This window comes from Styela clava, chromosome 5, assembly GCF_964204865.1.
Source record: "Styela clava chromosome 5, kaStyClav1.hap1.2, whole genome shotgun sequence".
In the NCBI taxonomy this organism is placed as follows: Eukaryota; Metazoa; Chordata; class Ascidiacea; order Stolidobranchia; family Styelidae; genus Styela; species Styela clava.
The window spans coordinates 17,932,748-17,949,226 of NC_135254.1; the positions used below are offsets into that span (position 1 = coordinate 17,932,748).

Sequence of the window (16,479 nt, forward strand, 5' to 3'; positions counted from 1 at the left end):
AAAACACACATCAAACAAATTTTAATAATATCTATTTATTGGAACAATTGAATGTCCTGGAGTCTGACCTTAAATTGAGAATGGCAATTTCTTCACACGCTCTAAAAATTAATCCAGTTTATCACTTCCAACGTTTCTGAACTCTTGCAAGACTCTACAGAATATTCTCGTAACAAGTGAGCTAAAACTACCTTTTCTTCGATCATTGCAAACTTTTGTCCAATGCAGTTTCTAGTCCCAGCCGCGAACGGAAGATATGCGCACCAATGTCTGGCATTGTCCGTGCACTGTTTTCCGCATTAAATCTTTCCGAATCAAAACTATAAACAATTATACTGAGCCGAAACAAGGATCTTCCAACTAGTTACGAAATTAAAAAGAACCATGCAGCTATAGAAATAACAATATTCTGGAAATCCCATTTCAAGTACAGTTAGTTCAGCTATACCACGACATAAATAAATAAAATTTACAATATCTTTTTCATTTATAAAGTTAGTATATTAGAAATAAATTATTTTGAATTGTACTCGTGTACCTCACTTGTATTTACTAGATTCCAGCTGCGTCTTCAAAATTATCAACCGAGTGTTGGGGAGGCACAAGTCAGAGAATTTATTTATTCTGTTGTTTATGAAATCTACTGAGATTCGGGAAGCGAATACTCGACTTGGGACCCAGGAGTGCAATAAATCGACTTGCTTTGAGACTCGATTTTTCATAACTGCTCTTTCAAGTTTTTTTTGTTTAGAGTACACGTTGGAGGAATTTGAGAATAATGAAAACCAAATGAAATACAAATCAACTCAACAATGAACGACGGAGAAGTCATACTAATGTAGGCACATTTATATGTTCTGTTAAAATCTGTAAATGCTATTCAATAAGTGCAATTTTAAGAAATCCTGGCCAGGTTTCGAATTTCTTTTTATATGTACCCGTATGAAATACCTATTCTATACATATAACTGCTCTTTAAACTGATAAGCACAAAAGATTGTGAGAGTTAAAAAAGTTTGTACACTTTATCAAACAGTGCTTGTTTACTGGGATGTTAGGTTTGTTTTTCAGATTTGATCAAACTTTCCGATTGTATTCTGCTGTTTCGAGATGAAATTTTTTAAACCATGATGAAGTATATTAGGAGAAATATCGAGTGGAACTTATGGAACTCGTCCGATTGCAATAAAATTAGTTTAATACAACAAACAAAGTGTGGAAGCGGCAAAAAATATTTCCCTACTGATCTCTCACACTCATGTAGTCTCTGTGATTCATTCAGACGAATATAAATATATGCATATTGCAATGAACAAATGTAACCAAGATGATTTGGTTTTATGGAAAATCGAAAGAAAGCCGAAAACCCATTTGTTCTTGAATTTGCGCAACAGTTATTTTCTGCAATTTTATACATTCATGATATAAACTTGTGGTACAAAAAGATCTTAAGCCAGATAATGTTTTTTCCTTGATCAAAAAGTTGTAAAAATTGTTGTGTTTGGCATAAGTGAAGTCATTGAGTCAATGACACAAACAGTTTATACCAGAAAAGGTCTCGGTACTGGCGGTTACAGACCCCTGAATCATTTGTCGTTGGATATTCAACCTTTTGAAAAAATGACAAATATTCAATGGCTGTCATTATTTACTATGTATGGAGTAACTGTAATTATCCTTTTTGGAGGTGAAAAGGATCTATGTTATCATTTCATGAAGAACCATGAAAACCTGAACTTAGATGAACTTTTAGTTTCAGATAAAGAAGTTGCAAAAGATTTACTGGAATGAATGCTGCAGTTTGTTTCTCGTAAACGTTCAATGATGAACGAGATTCTCTGTCATAAATATATGGCTCAATCAAATGTAAAAGATAGTAATAATTTTTATTGAAATCTAAATACATTGGCATTTTGATAATTGGTCAACTGGGGATAAAACCATTGACATTGACCTATAGATTGTATTTATGCCGCTATTTTCTAATCTGGGCGTCGCTATGTTTGCTTTGTTTTTCTTCATTAGATTTTTCCTTCAATATCTTGTAGCTTCCTTGTTAAATTACTCCCTTTTCTTATGTTGGAACTCTTTATACTTCCTCCAAATACCCAAAAACTACTTTATTTGTTTGATATTCAGTGGATCCTTAGTTAGTGCTATGTGTGAGTCACACACTCACTTTAAGTAATTTATTATTGATAAAAAAAAATATTAGTAATCTTACATCGAATACAAAACTTCCACTCCAAAAACGGTTCTACTACGAAGACGGCTAGGCAAGAATTATTTTGTTAGGAAACGTTAGGATATTGCAATTGTTAACTGGATGAAAAAACCTATGGAAGAAAACCCCATATTAAGGTTTACTATTCCGAGACCTACAGGGAGAATCGTCGCCAAGCAGCCATGATGATGCATGATGCTTGCATTTTTACCAAAAGATTGAAACGCAATACCATTTATTTTCTGGTTATTTGTGTCTGATTCACCACAAGAAACCATCTGAAATAAGAAATGACTTGTGTTTGATCAATAAATCTATGAATTAATAATTTTGCCATCATGTACCATCGATACCAACTCTGTTCGAAAATAATAACGATAGTTAACTGCGAATTGGCACTTGACAAATTTTTTCGCGACTCGCAAGAACTAAAAAAAAAGTAAAATTAAATAATACAGAAATATTTTATAAAATACTAAAATTAACAATACCTTTTAATGTCACCGATTCTCGCACAAAAGATCGAATCTTGGCTTTATTTTGGTAATGATGGGTGTCAGTACTGGTTTCAAATTTGTTCAATATTTTGTTTTAACATGAGTTAGTGTCGAAAAAGTTTTACCAGACCCATTATGCACTAGGGGGTTGTGACCCCCCAGTTGAAAATGTCCTGATTCAACCCACAGTAATATTATTTATTTTGTAAATCACTCAAATATTTCAGCAGAACAAATTTCTGTTTGAAATGTGACATTTTCAAATTGCATACAACTCACTGATGACATCTTGTGGTATAAAGACAATGTGGTTCGTAAACAACTGGGTGTAACAGTTTACGAAAGTCAACTGAAACTGAAAGATGCCAGCTTTTAACTTATGATGAATATTATGAGGAGAGAAAGAAAATTGAAATTTCTTTTAACCTAGACTTGCTCTTGTACATGCAATAGAGGTGGTGAATGGTATACAACATTTGCATAAACATAATATTTTTAAAGGGCCATTGGAATCGAGTATTGTGTTTTCACTTGACATGCAAAATGTGAAAATTTGTTTTCAGAAATCTTTTGTAAAATTTGACTTCCAATTAATCGCTTTTAAAAGGATATTTTTTCTTTGAGGTACACCTTGTATAAATTATGTTGGATTGGACTGATTGAGTACCGGTAATGGACAACAATTAATTCTACAGTAGGGATTGGTCCCTAACCCTATCACAAGAATGACACACGATGATGAAGATCTACGGCTAACAATTAAGCGGGTTGTTGATCATGAATTCTGGAAAAGTATCAACATTTAGGTTTTTTCATTTGTTTGGTGTGTGTCTGTAATTTCTACTAACTAGTACTTAACATACACTCATTGAGCTTCAAAATGACAGTATAATCTTCTTAATGCAATGGACAGTGGTAACTACCGTATGTTAGGTCTGTGGGCATGAGATATTGGATTCAAAGCGTTCACCACTTCATCCAGAAAAGGGATTTTTCCTCTCAAAGATAGTCACTTCTTATGTTTAGAACGAAGATATAAAAAATGTCATGAAAATCATAATTATGCTTGTTATATGTGCCTGGTATCAGAAACCATGTGACATTTTATTTTTTCAATTTTGTAGCGTTTCTCAAATTTGGCCAACTGCCTCTTGAATTATTTATTGCACCCTGCACAAGAAGTGTGCTTCCATGATTTATTTTTAGAATAAAGATTTACATATTTATCCCGGGGAAGAAGAAAGCCGATAAGACAACTTAACCATGTGGCGAACCACGCCTCCCGTCCGCTTATCATTCCATGTCGGGTATGGGGTTAGTTAGGTATTTGATTTCGGAAGCATGGACTTGATGATGGAAGAAGCCGTAATCGACCAGCGGTTACGTGATCCACTCTACGGCGGCGAAGAGTCCAGCAATGCTCTCGCACATAACTATCCCCGCATGGGATTCGAACCTGCGAACCCACGCAGAGAAATCAGAGGTGCGGTGGCGAGCGTATTCCTAACGCTTAGCACGATGAACCACACCGCCGCTCCATGACTGGGACATACCAGGACGCAACCGGAACCGCCGTGACGTCACATCGTTGACCATATAAGAAAGGAAAGTCCCAGTCTGCCCTAATAATATTGCCCATAAAGACACATTTAATGCGCTCCTATATCGTATCACACCATAATAAATTAAAACAGTTTATTCGTAAAACATGATTGCAACAAAACTCTTCCCTTCAACAAAACTCTTCTCTTATATATATTTCAATGTCAATGTTTATTTGCGGTAATTTGTAGCCATTGGTGCATTAGAAGCTCTTTAGCACAAGGGCGAAATGTGGGTTCATATTTGAGCGCCAATTTTATCAAATCTCTTGCTTTTCGTGCAATTTTCCTTGATTTACTTGCCGGGATTTCTTCTCTGCGTTGAATGTCGACCATAGCACTTTAAAAGTAAGCGTTGTAGTTTAAACCCCGGTCTCTTATCTGCATTGACTTTAAAAATTCAAGAAATTTTTGACAAGTGCAGTTCTTATCAATTTGTGGCTTTTGAAGCTGCCACCAAATCATGGTGGGATTTCCAAACCACGGCCGCTGTGGTCAAACCATGGCGGCTGACTTTTCAGCTGCCACAAATAATGGCGTGAGGTGGGGTACTGCGCAGCAAATTAGAAACCATGACTGGTAAAATTGTCTGCCACAAACCAAGGCATGTAGTGATGAGGTCGCTTTGTCACTGCCCTGTTATCTGATTTTCCGTTAGGGTTCTTTAATTTGAGCAAATTTACATTTAAATATGTATATATTTATTAATATGAAGCTCAGGATTTGAACATTTTTGAAAATCAAACCGAGTATTGCCGCCAAGAGGGCCGCATTGCCATTTTCCAAACGATATTGGCCAATTATTGAGTTAAAACTGGTTTATTAGTCATCCTAACTTGCTATATTCTCCGAACAAAGCCTGTAAGCCTGCATTGTTTATTCAAAATAAAGTTAAACGATGCTTTAAGCCAGTGGCCTAAAACAGGCGGCCCGAGGGTCACAATCCGGCATTCCAAGCCATTCAGTATGGCTCTTGTCCCTCAAGCGTAAAGTACTAATCTGACAGTTTTTGTTTGAAAAGCACACATGAATAAAAACACATAATGGTTTTTGGCTTTTATTGCTACGTTAAATTTTCAGCTGTTTTACCCGGTGCCTTCAATACCGTATGGCTAAGCGATAGTCGCATTCTCTTCTCTTGCCTTTCTCGCAATTTTTTTTGTGCGGCCCGTCCAGATGAAGTTAGTTATATGCCTATGGCCCACCAATAAAAAATCTTGCACACCCCTGATTTGAGGTATTATCGTTATAGAATGGATTAGGAACCTTTATTATGTTTCTCTACTTCTACAGTCTACAACACACTTACTCACTCACTACCTACTTTATATCAGTATCATCGTAGGGCATTGCCCCATATAACGTGATGAACGCTACTACTCCCATTGCCCAAATGTCGGCTGCTCTAGGATCGTGGGCTCTCCTTTCTAAAACTTCAGGGGCTGCATAAGCTGCTGAACCACAAAACGTCTTCGTGAGCTGCGTCTAAGAGGAAGATGTAATAGTATTTGTATTCTGATTTTGAGAAAATTCGCTGCCATCAATCTTAATATATATAAATTGTGGCATCTTACCTCACCATTTAGGGTTTTGTTTTTTATCAATTCTAAAAGGGCTTGTTTTAAATCAAATTTTTCCTGTATTTTTTGTATTTTTTATTGAAATACCTCTTGCATCGCCGCGAAACTACGCCAAAACGTTGCATTCTGGCAGCTGCACACGCCGCCGGAATTATAATTTCAAAAATGTAAGTAAAAAAAAATATTTTGACTTTCACTTCTATTGCGTACCTTTATCGCCACCTTTGTATCTCGACCAAAGTCATAAGATTTTACCCGGAATGTTTAGTCGAGATATCTGAGAGGCGTTTTGAGTAAGAAAAATCACGAAAATTAGCTCACGAGCCTACTACAAAAGCAATTAGTTTGAGTGCTGCCCTTCGGAAAAACAAGTGGGTTGCGATAATGAAGAATATGCTTATATCTGATGCAAAGACGCTACAACTAATCTGTTATGACGCCATAATATAGATTTCGAGTTCATGTATTGACATTTTTCTCATAAAATGAAGTCATTATTACGGTTAATAATGTTCGGTTAATTTATGCATAGCATACTTTGTTTTCAAGGTTAAAGTGATAAAGTTTTTCAAGGGTATATAAACTCATTTATTCGATCGCAATTCAATTTTTGCAAGGTAGTTTCATCGCAGCAAGGTCGTTCACGTAATGGCTTATCGGTTGCGTCTTACTGCGCTAACCACTGAACTACAGCTTGAGAAGGTGTACATGAGCCTCTATCGATATTTGTGGCGTTTTAAAGGATTTATTGCAAATAAGAAGCGCTTGGCAAGGTATTACATTCATTTTTCTTCAACATATTTAATACAAAAAAATTAAAAAAAAAATTATTTAATACAAATTTTAGGCTACAGCCATTTTGAACAAAACAGGCAAAAAAAATTGATTTAAAACAATTGTTTTAAAACAATTCTTTTTGAACAAATCCCTATCACCATTTATTCCCAATACCACCGAAAATTATAGGCATTATTCAAACTAAAATATTCCACTCATTTAAAAGTTTGTTTCAATTCGACATCATTCCAAGTCCATTATTCGGAGAGCTACTATTGGATCTCCGCTCTAGGACTCTTATTCTCAGTCGATCTGTTTGTATGACTGTTTAGCTGTAGCTTCCAAACTGCTGGTTAAGATCTGGTTAAAATTTTTCATGTGAGTTGTGCCGTATTGTATGTTTCCCCGAAAGTCCGGATTGATGTTCCGTTGCTATTGCAGCAACGAAAAACGCGCCGATTGTTGAAAATTTTTTTTTTTTCACAATTTGTCGCCATTTCGCGCCAACAACCTCAAAAATTAAAAATTCCAAGAAATCTACCCGTGCGCAGAAGTAAATACTCTTTCGAACAAGCCATTTCCATCTTGTCAATCTATAAACTGGGGAAGCCTTAGGAATTTTAATGAAAATGTTGAATTTTTAGCCTCAAACTTACGCATTCAAGCATGAATGCCGACGTTGTTCAAAATGAACTTCAATAAGCCGATGTCACTGTAATTCTGCATAGATAGTAACAGAATGCGGAAGTAGAATTCGATAACTTTTAAAAAGTGCGGGCCTCAACAAACAGTGGAGATTTTCTGCACCTACCGGCTTGTAAATATACTGGGTGTCCATAAATTCTCTTAACAATTACAAGTTTGTTATGTAGTCAGTTTTCAATATATCTTAACCAGGTTTGTTGTTTTTTAATCAGGAATTGTTTGAATTTTACTTCATTTAATACATCTGTAAGGGCCAAAACAATATATGGTATCGATAAATTCCATTTGCAATTTTATATATTTTTAAAGACTTTGTGGACACCATGTATACATTCGTTATGTTAAATTCCACATTGGCCCAACTGAGGAAGTTCGGTTCATACAGGAACATGGCAGCTTAACGTAGGTCGTTGCTGATGACCAATAATGACACCTCGTAACTCCCTTCACCCTGAAGTACCGTTTTACTATTGTTGCATCGTTTATTCATACATTGTATTTCATGTATGGTGAAAAAATAAGTACTGATTACGTATTAGCGGGTTCCTGCCCAGGGCCTTCTTCAGAGTAACAGTATGAATTACACAAAAAAGCCACAATTTTCTTTAAACCAAACCAATTCGCACAACATTATCACACCTTTAGTTAAATGTAACAATCTTACTTTACATAATGCATGTATTATAATAACACAGTACCTGAGCAGGGTAGACTTCTTGTGAAACTCCAGACGAGCATTCCGAAATTCCCGCAGATCGTTTCGGGATCGTTTCGACTTCTTCCGCGCTTGTTCGGACAGTTTCGGAAAGTTTTGGAATCCGTCGCGCAAATCCAAAATCGCACAACTTAGCAGTGAACCCCATTCCAATTCGTCCGGGTAGAATATCCAATAAGATATTTTCGCATTTTATATCTCTGTGTGTGATGTCATTATCATGTAAATACGTCACTGCTTCGATGACGTCGCGAAGTACATTACGAGCTTCCTGCTCAGGCATTGCTCCTTTTTCCTGAATTTCACAAAATTTAAATAATCAGTTATCACTATGCCTAACCCCTCCATTCTAGCACATAAAATAGTTCCTAAGTCATTTAGGACACATTCTGGAGTCTACTCCAGACAGAAAATAACTTTTGCGCAAAACGTCCTATATTAATGAAAATTTTAGATATAACCATACACAAACAGAAGATTTAGTCTCAGTGATGTCAATCAACCTGTAATTTATCTGACATTTTCACACCGAAATCCAATCATGGTTCTTGCCAAAACACTACTGATAAATAACAAATTGCAGTTTAAAGAATCATTCTCTCCCTGTCTTTTACCATTTCCGTAACAAGTCCCAACAAAACCACTTTCATGTTTTTAAGTCCTAAAGTTTCAGTTGGAGCAAGGATTTAGTCAAACAGATAATTTATACCTTGTAAAAAGCTGCGATTTTGTGAAATGAGCCTCAATTTTAAGAATGTAGCCAGCCCAAAATGTTGCAGGGCCAAATTTTTTTCGTATAACAAACAAAATACGACGTTTACTTGTGCTTTATGCTCCGAAAAAGACTAGATAAACGCAGCCACTGATATACAACACACAACACTATCTCAAATAAGTTCTTTCCAGGCCAAATTCGCTGTCAAGTTTCCTCATGGTTATCTACAATGATCTGGACAAACTAGGGAAGGTCTATGGCTAAGCCTTGAATTACTTTATTTAATCCTATGTCCTCCGACAATCGAAGCAACTATTGACACCTTCCTTCGAAAAATTTTTTCCCCGCCGTTCATTTACGCGAGAGACACCACTTAATTCCGTGAAATATGCTAAAATACGAAGAGCTTCAACTGACCTTGACAAATTCTAGAAGGTCACCGCATTTCACAAATTCCGTTACAATGTAAACTGTGTCGCCGACTGGTCTTCGTCTGGTTTCGAATATTTCATAAACATTGATAATATTAGGGTGTTTGATATATGATAGGATCTAAAAAACAAGAGAGTAAAGATCAAATATATCAACACGAGTGTTACCGTGTTTACTTGAAAATAAGACCTAGCCTAAATTTTAAAAATTATTTTAATATAGGCCCTACTCTTAAAATGAGACCTGGTCGATATCGTGGATTTTTTAAAATAAAAAAACGTGACATTTAAAAGTTAATTGGTATCGGCTTTCATATATTGTATATATATATATATATTTGAAAATCTTGTAATTCTATACTTCGTAATTTTGTTTTTGATAACTGAAAGTAAAATACATCACCCAAAATAAGCACTATAGTGTGGTTTTTCGTAAGAAAATTGAAATATAAGACCTTGTCTTATTTTTGGAGAAACACGGTATATATAATTGTTTCCATGAATTAAAGTGGAATAAGAAGATACTGGCTATAATATTGGAGCCGATGGACATCCGATTCAAAACCGAATCTTTAATTTGCGGGGATAACATAGTTAGTCTATTTCTAACGCTCTGAAGACCAAACCAGTCAGACGGCGTTCACGGAAAAATAAGTTTCACCTGAATTTCTCTTGGTAGGAACTTATCTCTGAACACTGGAGGGGCCAGAGCTCTGACGATGATTTTTATGGCCACGTCATCTTTAATTTGAGTAGAGTAAGCACGACGAACTTTACTGTATGAGCCCTCCCCTGTTTAAAATGAAAGGGTGACGGATTTTCACACTTTTGCTACAGAAGTCTATGATATATAAAGTGTAACGAGCTAACATAGTTTGGACCGTTTCCTTTTTGGTATCGGTTACCAATTTTATTTTATCCAAGGTGGTGGGCATAGCTGAAAAAAAGACAATTTTCATTATATTTAAATAATGTGAAACTTGGACACGTTTGTGCGATTTAACGAGGCGCTCAAATACCCCAACTGCGACCAGAGTTCTTGGCATGAGAAAAAGTCCCATAAATGAAATTGATACAGGATATGTACCAACATAACATAGGCCAATCTTTCTGAACTGAACTAATATTCTAAATTATGTATTTTTTTCTCAAAACTTGCTTCTATACTGCACGTTGCAACTAAATCATAATGTATGTTAAATTTGATTATGTAACTATTTTCTTTACGTAAATCTTATTTTCTTTTTTCTTCCTCAATTTTTCTTTATTTTCAAACTTCTTCAAAATAGAGTCAAAAGTTTTATTCCCAAGTTACAGGTAAAAATGTGAAAGAACCACGTAAAATAGCGGTTCCCGTTATCGCTACTGTATCTTTGTATCCAATGCATTCGGTTCCACTGACACATTGACCATTAAATCACAATCTTTTATGGCTCGTGGCCCCCTTCATGTAGATTTCAGCACTCCTGTGCCCCTGTTTATTATTCTAGAGGTACTGACCTTTGAGTTCATAATTTCACCCAGATATCACCTTTGAGCGCGCGCAACTTCGATCAAGTTCTTCTGAACAAATACAACTATAGCCAATAATGCATCTGAATCTACTTACCAATGATACCCCGCAGATAATATCCCCGTTTAATCAAGATCTCATTTTCTTCCATTTTTGAGGTCGCATTTTGCAAAGAACGGTTTGACATTTCCATTTTTACTTTTCGTTTAAAATTGGCAAAATTCATATTTGAAATCAAGAATTTCACCTATTTGTTTATTTTTAAAAATTCACTATGACGTCATAGAAAAAATTTAGCGTTTCGTTTTTATGAATTAATTTTATATTTATTTGCTGACTTTGACTACTAAGAGGAAGCTTCCGTAAGTATAGATTTTAATTTGGATATCAGGTCGCGAAAGCGGACTCATTCTGGGAAAGAGAAATATAGGACGACACTATGTAGAATGTATAGATTTTTCCTTTTGAGCAGTGGTTTTCAAACTTTTTGAGCCGCACCCCCATTTAGAATTCACGAAGTCTCGCGCCTCACCTCAAAAATGACCAGCTAACAATGAAATACAAATAACAGATAGTAAGGCTAAAGTTTGTGTTGTTCAAAAACACGCTGAAAATACGTAGATTGAACATCAAATACCAAAATAGAGAAATGTAAATATCCAAAATAATGATAGCAAGATCAAATCTAACAATTATTTCAATTAGGCTCGTCCAGATTGAATTACCCAGCGGGGAGGATTTACCCCGTGGGTCGTTTGCCCATGTCAGCATTAATCGAATCAATGGTATGGACTTGAATTCATTTGCGAAGAGTTCTGCAATCTTTCGCATATAATTAAATATTAAATATATTATACGTTAAAAATTGAGTTAATTTATCTTCTCATTTTCGACAGTATACTCGATGATGTCACGAACTGATATCAGTATTACTTATGCTCCATTGGAGCGGAAGAGGGGGTACACAGACTTGGCAAAACAGTACGGACAAATTGATTTAGAGACACCTAGCGGATCTGATGAAACAAAAATTGATCAAAATACCACGATAAAGGTAATGAACCAATTTTATTAAATTTTGTCGCTCTAAAAAGTCTTTAAACAAGGCATTATTAGAGTAGAATAAGAGTGAATTTCAAAAATGATTTTTAATATAAGCCCTCCCATTAAAACAAGCCCTAGTTGATAGGTAGGTCTTATTATATATGGAAATTCTCTACTTTGTAATTTTATTTTTGATAAATGAAAATAAAAGGCCTTTTTTCAAAAATAAACCTTAGTGTTATTTTTCCAAAGAAAATGAAATAAGACTTTGTCAACGCGGTAGTTGGGGTTGACATAGGAGTTGAACTCAAGTTTTACCTATCGTTTTTATGCAGCTGGTAGCTATAATTTTTTTTAAACTACTAAGCACTCTCTTGTATTCTATGGATTCCGCGTGTCTTATTGTATCCAAATTCTCGGCCAAATGAGCACTTATTTATTTGGGCGCTACCGGAGTGTTTGTACCAATAGAGAGATAACTATACCTCACTAGTACGGTACTAGCATCACGGCACAGGGACTATCCTTTCCAGGATCTATAACAATGATCAAGTCCTCAACAAGAATAACAACAACATAATAACAAAACGATCCAAAAAAGTCCACCCCGTGTCTGGAAACCGTGTGTGTAATCGCCCACCACCGCAACAAAATGCATTCATGGAACCGACGATCACTCGGGCTTGCTTAGCCATCCAATCCAATACCTGATTATGGTTATGTCGACTTATCGGATTTATTTTCCCATGGATAAATGTAAAAATCCGATTTCATACCAATTACCAATCTTTTTTCATTACTCTTTACGTAGGAAAATACTTATGACATCAGCAAAAAAAGACGTCATAGATTACATCGTAAGAAGCAAACAACTAATTTAGGAGAAGGAGGAGAAGTAATGACGTCATCTGGGGACAAAGACGCAAAGACAAAAAATATTACGTCATATTCAGAACATCACCACGAAGGGACACATACTGCCTGCCAAAAGGACTCCGGTGAAGGATTTAGAAACAATACAAAAAAAATATGAAAAATTTGATAATTTTTGTTCGGTATGTAGTCGGGATTGGTAAAATGAAATTGTACATGCGTAGTGTTGTAGTATTTTAATTCGAATACTTGATGATTTCAGAATATAATCGAATGCAATCGAATCGAATATGCATGAAAGTGTTGTTATCATTGCATGTTCGGATATGCAAAAAGAATGCTCTTATATTAGCTATCAAATATATCACGGATTAAAATAAATCTTGCTCATTAGAAAAGTGAACGATTTTAATACACAAGCCATTACCTGCATCCAAACTGCCACGATTTGACGAATTTTCATACAAATTATCTTTCGACATGACTTTCGTTTTAAAATTCAGACAGCTTTAGCAAATACTGAAACTAGAATCTGAAACTCAGTCAAAAATGATTTGCAGAATATAAACGAATATTATGTCTAGAAATAAATCCTTCAGAATTGTTTCATTTCCAAGAAGTTGCTACAAACTGACTATGTAGTCAACTACGGACGAAAGTTATGAGAAAGGAATATAAAAATTGCGAACTCGATGAAGATCCTACAAGACTCCAAGTCGTCGTAAGCCAGAATCCGACGACAACTCTCAATTGTGTTATCACTGAATTTCTGAGATTTTCTTTCTAACTTCAATCTGACGGAATTTCAAATTTAAGCCTATTACACAAACTAGTAGTTTCTTGTTGTACAATTTCATGAATATATTTTAGTGCAATTTTGCGTGAGATCAATATTGCGTGAAAATGTAATTACACGCACGTAGATTAAGGCAATCGCACACCAGAAGCAAGTTTTTTTTCTAATTGAGAATATTTGAGGATACACGAGTGCCTTTATTCATTTTACCATGCAATCCTCCATTGTCACCTCACAATCAAATTATTTGTTGGGAGACGCGTTTATTGCACTTTAACCCCAACAGCTATCGTAATTGTATCGAACAGGAAGTTCGGCAGCAATCGCGCAGTTTACCATTTGATTGAAATAACTGAAGTGCATATGAAACGACACAGATTACGTCGTCGACGACTAATCTAATTAATTCTGAGACAGATTGTTTGAAATTCCTCTAGTCTCAGCTAAGGCTTCAACTGAGTTGAAGATGATCGATCTTTATGAGGAAGACGAACTGAAATAAGCTCAAGGAAAGGGATCATTGGGTTATGGAAAAGTATGCCAATAGAAAAATACTCCAATGTCAAAAGAGCTGCGCTTAAGATATTGTCGATGTTTAGGTCAACATACGTCCTCGAAACTGTGTTTTCTATCATAACACACGTGAAATCAAATCATTGATCTGTTCTGACTGATATTTGTGTGAATAATTGCTTCGGTTGGCTACAACGACATACAGGCCAAATTTAAAGAGAATCGTTCAATCCAGGGAATGCTAGAAGTCCCACTAAGTGGCATGCATAACAATAAATGGCTTGCAAATTTTTGTCATAGCCATATTGGTTAGTGACATTCGCAATGAAACTTCATTCTAGCAGAGCTGAATAAAGGTATATCTGATGTTCATGTGGTTCCTGTGACCAGATTTCAAATTTATTTTTTACATATAACTGCTCTTTCAGGTTTTTTGTTTAGAGCGCACGTTGGAAGACATCGAGAACAAAGACAACCATAGACGGAATTGGCTTTCTGGGCATACCCCTGCTTGAACCCGGTGCATTATACGGCAATCGCTTATAACGCTTTTACGACAATTACACAATGCTTGACCATGAGCACGGCATAAAGATATCTGATAGTCTGAGCATACAGCAGGTCAAATAGTGTAATCGCGTAAAATCAATTATAGATTTGTTGAAATGGCCTATTTGTTCTAAGCACTCGTCAGTACAATGTCCTAAGCTGGTGGAACTTTCTGCGCCCGGAGGAATTAAAAATTCAAGGCGGTAGGCGTAACATCCAACTAACATAATGCCAATGTCATTTTGGCGTAATGTGGGCGTGTAGGTGAACCAAAATCCCGAATTATCGCGTGCTCCCAAAAACAAAATTGAATGAGCTTTTTTCCTCAAAGTTCAATAGATTGATTGTAATTGCCGCCTAAAGTATGTGCTGTATATTTAAAAAAAAAACTCAAGAAGCATGTTGTGTTTTTCCAGTATTTTGATCGTGAAAAGACAGGTAGACCTATTGCTAATGCGTAAACTAAAAATTATCCAATAAAGTAAATATCTGCAACTATTTTATAGTTTGTCGAGCGTATTTACCAGAAATCAAATTTGGAGTATCGTAATGTAATGTATGTATGTCCAATTGTATGTACACTGGATATGCATATATATGAACAGGTTTAAAACAATTTTCTATTTAATTGATCAGATTACTATCATTTTTATCTTCGACAACTGAGTTGTACACCAATTTTTCCTTAAATTTCATTTAATTGAAGTTTACTATTAGCCTACTAAGTAATGCAACTTATGTTCTTATCCTTAGTGTGTATGGTTTTGGTAATCACTGGCATTCATTTGCCGACTATATTTTGTTCCGGAAACAATGTTCCCACTCCAGCTTTAGTGCTGGGATCTACATTGAGATTATGCATTCGTATGTGAAATAATTTACCACGGGTTTTATGGAGAAAAAATTATATTAGTATTGGACATTTTCATATATTTTACTTCTAGAATGTCACCACATCTATACATAATCATGTGATGTACAAAAAGTTCATTTTCAGTTTTAATTATTGATTTCCACTAAAAATAGAATCGAAACAAGTATTAGTTATAATGCATGAACATGTACAGTTGATATTATAACTGAAATAGATTGTTGTTCCAACGAATGTGCATGAACTGTACTTCAACGTTGCGTAGTTTATTAGTTTAATATAAAACAACACATTAGGTATTTCTTCTGTTTTCAAACTGACACAGATCGAAGACGAATTTAAACTGGTAATTTTGCACTGTTGCATAAAATTATTAATCTAGTAATTTATATTAGGCATTTTAGTCATGTATAACAATGTAAACATCTGCTTAAAATTATATATTATCTCAATAACATAACATTATCTCGTTTTTCATCAAATTCGAGAAGCTTATAGAGTTTGCAATTGTAATACGTATCTTCTAATGCCCTGGTTCTCAATTTGTGGTACGCGTACCACTAGTGGTACGCGGGAGCTTTTCAAGTGGTACGCGAGCATATTTGAATTATTGCAAAAATTAATAACCTTTCGGTTGGCAAAAATATGCCGGCAAAGCTTCATCTTCCCTACTATATGTATTCGCTAAGCGTTCATGGATGTTTTCCTAAGCTTCAGTTTCCTTGTTTATTTCCGTAACTATAACCAATCAGTAATAAGTCAATAATGACGCAACAGGTAACAATTGCAATTGCTGCAACCAGCCGCTCAGACACTTTTGTCGCCCAAACAGATATTCAAGCATGATGGTTGCAAACATTGCCTCGTTTTTGTAATTTTGAGTGATTTTTGTCAGTTTCCAGTTGTGTTTCAAGAATATAATTGTGAATTAATTAACTCATTATGCCTTCCGCGGAGCTTTAATTTAGTTGCAGTAATTAGAAATTGAGTCTCGCAAATGCTGCGATAAACAAGGCTAAACTTAGCTATATATATCAGTATCTGCAAACGGCACAGGGTTGATCAATTTTATTAC

At 35.4% G+C, this 16,479-nt stretch overlaps 2 protein-coding genes across 2 annotated transcripts; one reads left to right on the top strand and one right to left on the bottom strand.

Annotated features, from left to right (window-relative positions):
• Positions 1 to 4,402: 4,402 nt before the first annotated feature.
• On the bottom strand, positions 4,403 to 10,973 carry LOC120344047 (testis-specific serine/threonine-protein kinase 3-like). The gene is made up of 6 exons (XM_039413132.2): positions 10,855 to 10,973; positions 9,907 to 10,037; positions 9,232 to 9,366; positions 8,083 to 8,394; positions 5,647 to 5,807; positions 4,403 to 4,662 (listed from the first exon to the last, which is right to left on the bottom strand). The coding sequence occupies exons 1-6, from the start codon at positions 10,949 to 10,951 to the stop codon at positions 4,488 to 4,490; spliced, it is 1,011 nt and encodes a 336-aa protein (XP_039269066.2). The 5' UTR covers positions 10,952 to 10,973; the 3' UTR covers positions 4,403 to 4,487.
• A 110-nt stretch (positions 10,974 to 11,083) lies between these two features.
• Positions 11,084 to 13,324, top strand: LOC120344060 (uncharacterized). The gene is made up of 4 exons (XM_039413147.2): positions 11,084 to 11,120; positions 11,655 to 11,812; positions 12,614 to 12,800; positions 13,275 to 13,324. The coding sequence occupies exons 2-4, from the start codon at positions 11,663 to 11,665 to the stop codon at positions 13,307 to 13,309; spliced, it is 372 nt and encodes a 123-aa protein (XP_039269081.2). The 5' UTR covers positions 11,084 to 11,120; positions 11,655 to 11,662; the 3' UTR covers positions 13,310 to 13,324.
• The last annotated feature ends 3,155 nt before the right edge of the window (positions 13,325 to 16,479 follow it).

What these genes read in the sequence shown, in the direction of transcription:
- LOC120344060 (XM_039413147.2), top strand. Translation starts at nt 11,663, where the DNA reads ATGATGTCACGAACTGATATCAGTATTACTTATGCTCCATTGGAGCGG. An exon ending in ATCAAAATACCACGATAAAG is followed by an intron (nt 11,813 to 12,613) that starts GTAATGAACCAA and finishes CTCTTTACGTAG; the next exon opens with GAAAATACTTATGACATCAG. An exon ending in TGCCTGCCAAAAGGACTCCG is followed by an intron (nt 12,801 to 13,274) that starts GTGAAGGATTTA and finishes TAAATCCTTCAG; the next exon opens with AATTGTTTCATTTCCAAGAA.
- LOC120344047 (XM_039413132.2), bottom strand. Translation starts at nt 10,951, where the DNA reads ATGGAAATGTCAAACCGTTCTTTGCAAAATGCGACCTCAAAAATGGAA. An exon ending in TCCTACCAAGAGAAATTCAG is followed by an intron (nt 9,367 to 9,906) that starts GTGAAACTTATT and finishes CTTGTTTTTTAG; the next exon opens with ATCCTATCATATATCAAACA. An exon ending in ACCTTCTAGAATTTGTCAAG is followed by an intron (nt 8,395 to 9,231) that starts GTCAGTTGAAGC and finishes TGTGAAATTCAG; the next exon opens with GAAAAAGGAGCAATGCCTGA.